General features: G+C 39.4%; 1 protein-coding gene across 1 annotated transcript in view; it reads right to left on the bottom strand.

The window, feature by feature from the left end:
- Positions 1-9,421, bottom strand: part of PDGFD (platelet derived growth factor D) — an 84,449-nt gene that overhangs the window by 29,567 nt on the left and 45,461 nt on the right. Inside the window, exons 4-5 of the mRNA XM_006093516.3 lie at positions 3,125-3,187; positions 1,853-1,967 (exon numbers count right to left, since the gene is read on the bottom strand). Coding sequence (XP_006093578.1) covers positions 1,853-1,967; positions 3,125-3,187 — 178 coding nt within the window. The remainder of the gene's footprint in view (positions 1-1,852; positions 1,968-3,124; positions 3,188-9,421) is intronic.

Below are 9,421 nucleotides of genomic sequence, written 5' to 3'. Positions count from 1 at the left end.
GGACAGCAAACGACTGGATATAGAGTCCAAAACACGTTTCTAAGATTTTTCAAGAATTTTATGGAAACCGCCAATAAATGTAGTGAGATCCTCAAGAAATCTAGTGAGACCCTCGATGTTGTGATAAAGGACCAACTAGAAATTAAGCATACACTGACTGAAATAAAGAATATTATACAGACTCCAACAGCAGACCAGAGGATCGTAATAATCAAGTCAAAGATTTGAAATACGAAGAAGCAAAAAACACCCAACTGGAAAAGCAAAATGAAAAAAGAATCCAAAAATACAAAGATAGTGTAAGGAGCCTCTGGGACAACTTCAAGCGTACCAACATCAGAATTATAGGGGTACCAGAAGAAGAGAGAGGGCAAGATATTGAAAACCTATTTGAAGAAATAATGACAGAAAACTTCCCCCACCTGGTGAAAGAAATAGACTTCCAAGTCCAGGAAGCACAGAGAACCCCAAACAAAAGGAATCCAAAGAGGACCACACCAAGACACATCATAATTAAAATGCCAAGAGCAAAAGACAAAGAGAGAATCTTAAAAGCAGCAAGAGAAAAAAAGTCAGTTACCTACAAGGGAGTACCCATACGACTGTCAGCTGATTTCTCAACAGAAACCATGCAGGCCAGAAGAGAGTGGCAAGAAATATTCAAAGTGATGAATAGCAAGAACCTACAACCAAGATTACTTTATCCAGCAAAGCTATCATTCAGAATTGAAGGTCAGATAAAGAGCTTCACAGATAAGAAAAAGCTAAAGGAGTTCATCACCACCAAACCAGCATTATATGAAATGCTGAAATGTATTCTTTAAGAAGAGGAAGAAGAAAAAGGAACTCTTACCATTTGCCACAGCATGGATGGAACTAGAGAGCATTATGCTAAGTGAAATAAGCCAGTCAGAGAAGGATAAATACCACATGATCTCACTCATTTGTGGAATATAATGAACAACATAAACTGATGAACAAGGACTGATCCAGAGACGGAGAGGCATTGATTGGACTGTCGGGCCTTGGAGGGAAGGTAGGGGAGGGTGGGGGTGAGGGGGAAAGATCAACCAAAGGACTTACATGCAAGCATATAGGTCTAACCAATGGACACAGACAACGGGGGGGTGAGGGCATGAGCGGGGGGGGGGGGTAGGGGGTAACGAGGGTATAAGGACACATATGTAATATCTTAATCATAAAAAATATATTAAAAAAAAGAAAAAAAAAGAAAAAGCTGTGTGTGTGTGTGCGCGCGCGTGTGTTGGGGGGGGGAGGGGGGGGGCTCAGTCCCAGGAGGAGAAGGGAATGAATAATTTCTTTTAACGTTAGTCTTAAGAGCAAACCCAACCCACAGATAAAATGTGACATCACCCTTATGTGTGATCTTTAGTGCCTTTTTCAAGTGTTGTCTTGGGACAATGGACAGAAACACGGATGATGGTAAAGAAAATGTTTATGAATGACTACATGACCTAAGAAACCCATGAGAACATTTTTGTTAGGTAATTATTTAAAACCTATTTTTGAGAGAAATAACTATTTGGATGTGCCTCCTTCAACTGCACGTTTTGATCTCATTCAGCTTTTGTTATATGTTTACAAAAGCAAATTCTAAACCTAACTGAATTACCTTAAAATGATAATTTGTAAAAAAATGCTCTGAGAATTGTTAGTCACTTTTGTTAACCACTTTCACCAAAAACAAAGTATGGTTTGTACAGAAGTTACTGGTAGGTTCAGAGGCCCTGCTTGTAATCCAGAAGTTCTTGAAAACCAGAATGCTGGTGGAAGAAGCCACGTCTATTTGGTCTTCCTGGAGGACTAATCAGAACCTGGATTTGGACCCAACCTGAAGACTTCGCGGTCGATGTGGACTCAGGGCTGAGGTTCCACCGATACTCCGAATGGACGGCATGATCTCTCTCGTTAAGAGGACTGGGATTATCCCGAGTTAGTATTGGGTCCTTTAATGAGAAGTTGGAGGATGTCTTGACAGAACAGCATGTTAGGTCTTGGTTGCAAAGCCGCCTCTGGAATCTACTTTGAACTGTCAGTCTCAGGCTGCTAGCTGTCCAAGCTTCCTGCCTAGCCCCCAGCTCTGCAGTCTTACCTGCCTTATTTTCATCTTCACCTGCCTGACAATGATTGCTTACTTAGCTGGGTTCAGAGCATGCATTTTGGGCTGTCAAAGCCAAACAAATAAAACACTCTAATATCACTCTCAGAGACCTCACTGATCTCTGGCTCCGTTGTTCTAGTCCAGCAGCCATGCCAGGCGAATCAAATCCTCCCAGAATCCAGAGCTGAGGAAATCCTGCCATCTGAGGCAATTTTAAAAATTTTCCCAAAGAACAAAAGATAGCATATCACTTTGGGGAGGGGGGGATCAACTCCAGTGACTCAGCCACACCGACCCACTTTAGAACCATGAGCAAGCTTTCTCCAATCTCCTGACCTTTCAGGGAGCAGTTGCATTTGTTATCTTGTATTTTATTGCTACATAAGTGCTACCCATAGACTTGGTGAAAACAAGGTCTGTTCTTTCTGTGCAGAGTAGATAAGAAGACAGAATACTGAGAAATGACTAAATTTGGAGAAAAAAATTGGGGCATGAACCATTTTACGGTTCTAGTATGAGTGATGTTTTATTTCCAAGTCAAATAGAACACATGCCTGGTTTGCACTTAAGTTATCTCACGGTAAACATTGGAATTTTTTCACGTCTGAAAAGATCTTTGACAATGCAAAGGTTAAGAGCTTCCCCAGAATAGTCAAAAAACGATTTCAAAATTCCCCACTGGAGCGTGGGCCGTGGACCAGTTTGATATGTTTGATGTATCTGCACAGTCCTTTGGTTGGAATGTTCTGCTTTGAAACTGATAAATACTTAAGCCATTGTCCATCCCGTGCTCCCATAATGAGCACTGGCATTTCCTGAAAACTGTCTGAGAGAGGGGAGAAGGGCATCTGGCAGCGCCACTGTAACCTACATGAAAGAGAAGAGCACACCATGCTTGAGATCTGGCTTGTGGTCAAGTCATAGGCCCTTAAGACCGCTGACGTCACTCCGGGTTGACTCCATCAGTTTTTTTCACTGGCAACAGAAAAATAAATTACTTACTGAGATAGAGCTTGTGACCGACTCCCAGTTGGTCTCCGAGGCTTCTGCGGGTTGGAAATCTTCCTAGAAGGCAAAGAAACATCCGTGTGAGTCAATCATTCTTCTGTTCAATTCATTACATGCATGGTTTCAACATCTCAGCCATCTGAATCTTCTCCCAACTCAGTGACAACAGGAACAGGGGCTGCATCCCCACGGAACAGGTCAGCATTTGTCTCGAGCATCTCTCCTCAAGGCATGAACAACTGCAGTCACATTTACTTATAGGCACTGCTGAGATGGGAAATGTGCTGACAGGAGTTCAGATTTTAACTCAGTCATCTACTGCCTGTGACCCCAGATAATCTACTTAACCTCTCCAATCCTTCTCTTCCTCATCTGTAAAAGGCTGGTTTGTGGTCCTTAAATTACAGGGTTGTTTTGAGAATTGACTCTATTGATTATTATGTAGTTATAACTGACACTTAATAAAGCACTCAAAGAGCAATACTAATTATTATCAGTATTAAATATTTATTTGGTTCTATCATATTCAATCCTACTAATGAGCTCCTCTATAATATCAGTGATCTTTTCAAAGATCAGTTAACTGTTTCTATCAATTCCTGACTCTATCAAGAAATTCCAGGACGAATAGAGAGGGAAGAAAATAACTGTGGGAGTGACAAAGTAGTAACCACTCAAGAAAAAAAGGTAAAGGGCCGATTTGAGAAAATTATCTCAAGAAGCCATAAAGGATATGTGATAGCAATGGGCCTACGAGAAAGAAAATTGTCTTCTAAGGCAAACTTCTCTCCACTTTGTCTGTGACTTTCATTTTAATTACTCTAGCACCAGCAAGTTGAAAAAAAAAACACACACACCGAAACTGGTTTGGCTCAGTGGATAGAGCGTCGGCCTGTGGACTGAGGGGTCCCGGGTTCGATTCCGGTCAAGGGCATGTACCTGGGTTGCGGGCACATCCCCAGTAGGAGATGTGCAGGAGGCAGCTGATCAATGTTTCTCTCTCATCGATGTTTCTAACTCTCTATCTCTCTCCCTTCCTCTCTGTAAAAAATCAATAAAATATATTTAAAAAAAAAAACACAATGGGAAGAAAAGCTGATTCTACCATTTTTACACATCACACATGATTTCTTGACCCTGCCAACATAAATCACCTTGGTTCATTTTCTCCAGCCTGACCAGGGAGTAGGAGGTATTTTAAGATACTCCTGAGAACAATTCAGCCTCTCAAATATGTCAATTTATTTGCCCAAATATACTTACTGAATGAGAGCTAAGTATCAGGAGTACTAAACTTCATTAACATTTTGTGGAGCTGAAGTACATTTGTTAATTACTCATGAGGAGACTGGTTTATATATAAATGTCTGTGAGGAAGAAAATTTTAGACGTTTACCAAGAGGGCACTGAGTCAAATATGGGGTTGAAGGAATGCACATCTATTAAAAACTGGCTAGCGGTCATTATTTTATTCTCAATTGCATGGAAGATGAGAAAGAAAGAGAAAATGTAGTCTCTGCATTCTGCAAGACAGATTGCACATGAAAAGGACACCAATTCCCACAGTAGAAGAATGTGTGCAAACAAATGAAGTTCAGAATTTATTAGTCTTCTTAAGCAGGTGAGCAGGTGAATCTGGGTAAGAGAGCTAATGACTTCTCCATGTCTTGAAGAGACTGTTGGTAGGAGGATATATGCTGGATAAGACAGACATGAGCAATCTTCAGATAATAGAATTTTCATTTTCATTCATTGATTCAATATTTGTTAGTCACCTACTATGTGATGCATTCTAAGCTAGGGTAGAATCACAAAGAAGCAAGAAACTATCCCTATCTTCAAGGAGTTAAAAATGCAAACTCATAAATAAACAGGTGGAAAAAAAATAAACAGGTGAAATAAGGGTCCTCTGAAACCAGACTAATCAGAATAACAATGGAAGATAATAAAAAATTCCACCTGGGAAGGAAAGTAGGCTTAGAAGGTGACTTTTGAGCTGAGTTTTATAGGCTCAGATAAGTAGATAAGTAGATGGCTACTTGCAAGAAAGGTATGGTACAAAACTCAGTAAAAAAGAGAGCAATCTATAGACAATAGGAAAAAAATATACATAAAAAGAAGTAAGTTACTGAGGAAAGTTAATGACTCATGTTGGACACAGTGTATTTGAGGTGCCTATGCAATATCCAGGTAGAGATGTTTAGGAGGCCATTTGCTATATGAGAATGGACCTCATGATAGGCTTACACTTGAGATGTAGATTTAGTAATTATAACTACAATAATGGCAATTAAAGCATGTGTAAAAATCAGAGAAGACAGTCTTAAAAATCTTGCAACTGGAAGGAATTTTAGAATTCTCTAGTACAGTATCTTCACTTTAATGATTAGAAAACCAATTCTTAGAGAGCTAAATGGTGTGCTCGGTATCACGTAGCCATCTCTTGTGGAGCTAGGACCATCAGAGCTCATTTCTCAGTACACAACTGTGTGGTCACTTTTCACAGCATCACAGCTGGCTTGGATGAAACAGTGTCTAAAGGAGGAGTTAACAGAAAAGCAGGAAAGACACAAAGCAGAGTACTGGTGGGAGGTTCTATGATGATATCCTTCAAAGTATTCTTAGTTATTTAGATTTTATGTGTTTATTTACTAAATTCTGTGACTTCAGTTTACTTCATTTTCTTGCATAAACACATGAAAAAAATACTCTGTCAAACATCTACACTAATAAAAGAGAAACATGCAAATTGGTGTCATCCCGCTACACCCACCAGCCAATCAGATGAGTATGCAAATTAACCCAACAAAGATGGTGGTTAATTTGCATATGCAGGCATGGAGCGAAGACTGAAGACGAAGTAGAAGGAAGCCAAGTGCTGCAGAAGGGAGCGAAGCTGTGGAGAAGCAAGCGGGGCGAAAGAGGTGGGAGGGAAGCAAGCAGGGTGCGGAAGGCGGGAGGGAAGCAAGTGGGGCAGCGGAGGCAGGAGGGAAGCAAGCGGGGAAGCGGAGGTGGGAGCAAAGCTCACCTCGGGGGGTTTTGCTCCCTTCTCTGCTTTGCTCCGGCTGCAGGAAGCCCTATTCTTGCAGGAATCTTCCTGCAACGAGCCTCTAATTTTAAATATAAAGGGCCTTTCCTGCACATGTGCCTTGATAAATGTTACACAAAGAATTTTCTGCTTCTTCACTGTCTCAACTATAGGATTCCAGTCAGAAACTTTAAAAGGAAAAAATGATAGAGAATTTCATTAAGATATCTTCTCTTGGCAACAGGAATAGTAAACATTTGAAAGAAACCAAGCTTTTTATGTTATTTAAAAATGTCATTATTTATAGTGACATTTAAAATGAACTTAGAAAAGCGAACACTATCTCTTTTAAGAATAAATCATCAAACCTCCAAATTTGAGCCCTGTTGTCATAGGAAGGAACATAGCAACTTTACCTTCTGAATTGATTCTTAATATCATTTCTCATCTCTTCCACAACAACCTTCCAAGTCCAACATACCAGCAATTCTCCCAATTGCCTGCTAACTTTCTCCATGTTTTTACTCTTTCCCTAGAATCCACATTCTATGTGTCAGCTAGAATTATCTTTCCCTCCCCCTGCTTTACTGAGAAATAATTGACATATAACATTGTCAATTAGTTTAAGGTATATACCATGATAATTTGATTTGTGTATGTACTGCTAATGATTAATTACCAAAAGAAGTTAATATATACATCACTTCACATAACTACAATTGTGTGTGTGTGTGTGTGTGTGTGTGTGTGTGTGTGGTGAGAACATTTAAGATCTACTCTCTTAGCAACTTTCAAGTAAATAATACAGTATTGTTAACTATAGTCACCACACTGTACCTTAGATTCCCAGAATATATCCATCTTATAATTCAATGTTTATAGCCTTTAACCAACCAACATCTCCCAATCTCCTCTATTCCCTAGCTCCTGGCAACCATGAGCTTGGCTTTTTTTTTTTTTTTTAGAATCCGCATTTCCACATGTAAGTGTCTGACTTATTTCACTTAGCATAATCCCCTCAAGGTCCATCCATGTCCATGCCACTTCACATGGCAGGAGTTCCTTCTTTCACGTGGCTGAGTGATATTCCATTGTGCATATTATATGTAATATGTGTCACATTTTCTTCATTCATATAAACATGGGGGTGCATATACCTCTTAGAAATAATGATTTTACTTCTTTTGGATATATAACCAGGAGTGGGATTGATGATCATTTGGTAGTTCTATTTTTACTTTTCGGAGGAACCTATATGCTCCCGTTTCTCTGGTTTCTCATGGACATTCAGGGATGACATTCAACTCCTACCCCTCACTGTAGGCAAGCATAGTCGGAGTCCATTCTGATAGGTTAGTGCATATGTCACACTGTTTGATACATATTTTTAATATCATCCTGGGTAGACAGTGTGGTTTTACAAGCAATACACAAATGGAACACAAACTCTTTTTTATGTGAGTGCTCTTAGTAGAAGAGTGCCCTTAGCATTACTTAGCAGAATGAACAGTGAATAATAATTTAAAATGTATCAAAAACAATCAACTTAAAAATACATTTCTGTTCTTTGTTACAGTAAATTCAGATAAATTCTTTAAAAGCCATGTCCCATTCTTCTGCGGAAAGATAGCTATTTCTAAGAGATAACTAGTTCCAAGAAGTCGGAACAAATTCAGCCCTTGATGTCCTTATCTCTCTCTCTCTCTTTTTTCTTTATGCAGTTGGTTTAAAAAAAATCATATATAAGTTACAGTGATATGTCCAATAATTTAATGTGGAAAGGCTTGTGAATCAATCATAGTGTTTGGGGTTGTAAAAGAGGCTCTTGAAAAGCCAGTGAAACATATGCACTTAGTAACTCAAGGCAGGGAGTGCTGACATTATGGAGGACATAGTTCCATTTGTGACTACCTATTCTTTTCTTTTCTTTATTGATTAAGATGTACATATGTGTCCTTATCCCCCCATTGCCCCCCCAACTTGCTCACGGACTGTAATTGTAGTACCTTCCATCCTAAAAGAAAGAAGCTAATGCACTGCTGACTTTGTTCCCACAGTCCATGCAGGGAATCTCTGCACTTCGGTGCTGAGCCTCTCTAGGGTCTAATGCTCTCCCTTGAGAGATGAGCGAACTGAAGCTCCAAGAGCCACATGGAATGCCCAGCATCCCCAAACTAATTATTACTGGAGTCAGGACTAGGACCCAATAAACTATTATTCAAATGCTCTTTCCAACCCACCAATTAGTGATATATATCATTCTATAATGTACTCAAAGTGTGGAAGATATATTTCTAAGCATAAATGCAAAAGTCAAAAACATAAAAATTGATACACCTCATATGTGCAAAATGTTGTACAAATCCCAAATATCAAAAACAAAATTGAGCATAATGACACTAGCAAACACACTTGTAACATATTTAACAGTTAGCATTTTTAAAATAAAATGAACTCATAAATCAAAAGTTCATATAGAGTATGTTCCACATCATACAATTTTGCTAGAAAAATGTACAGATATCTGATTGAAACAGGACTAAAAACATTCACACAGTCCAATTAGCATGGCTCAGTGGTTGAGTGTCCACCTATGAACCAGGAGGTCATGCTTTAATTCCAGTCAGGGCACAGGTTGCAGGCTCAATCACCAGTATGGGGCATGCAGGAGGCAGTGCAGGAGGCAGCCCAGATCAATGATTCTCTCTCATCATTGATGTTTCTATCTCTTTCTCCCTCTCCTTTCCTCAATAAAAATATATTTTAAAAAACATTCACACAAATATTGACATTGTTGGCAATGAATTATTACTTTTCTTTTCTTTTTTTTCTATTGTGAAAATTAATAAAGGCAACCTCAACCAAGAAGGGCCCATGGAGGGAGCTATCATGCCCTGCCCCTCATTCCTGGTTGCCCGGAACAGGAAGAGAAGTTCTGTGCAACTTCAACAGGAAGATGTTTTCTATTCTACAATACTACCCCAGGAGAAGGAATGAAGATTTTTCTTCCCATGGCAACAGCCCAGCCAATAACAGACTGGCACGGTCTGTCTAATGAAAAGCCATTACAATTCAAACTCCCAGTTACCCGCTCTGGACTCTTTCTTCATAACAGCTCTTCCCAAATGCCTCTTTTTGTTCCCAAATGCCTCTCATTTGTTCTTTGGACTTGCATATGGCCTTTGCCATAGCTTGCATATTCCAAATTGTAATTGTCTGCTGTTTCTGACTAAACCCATTTTTGCTGAGAAAATAACTATGTT

This window comes from Myotis lucifugus, unplaced genomic scaffold, assembly GCF_000147115.1.
Source record: "Myotis lucifugus unplaced genomic scaffold, Myoluc2.0 scaffold_117, whole genome shotgun sequence".
Lineage (NCBI taxonomy): Eukaryota > Metazoa > Chordata > Mammalia > Chiroptera > Vespertilionidae > Myotis > Myotis lucifugus.
This window is presented reverse-complemented; position numbering and strand designations above follow the sequence as displayed.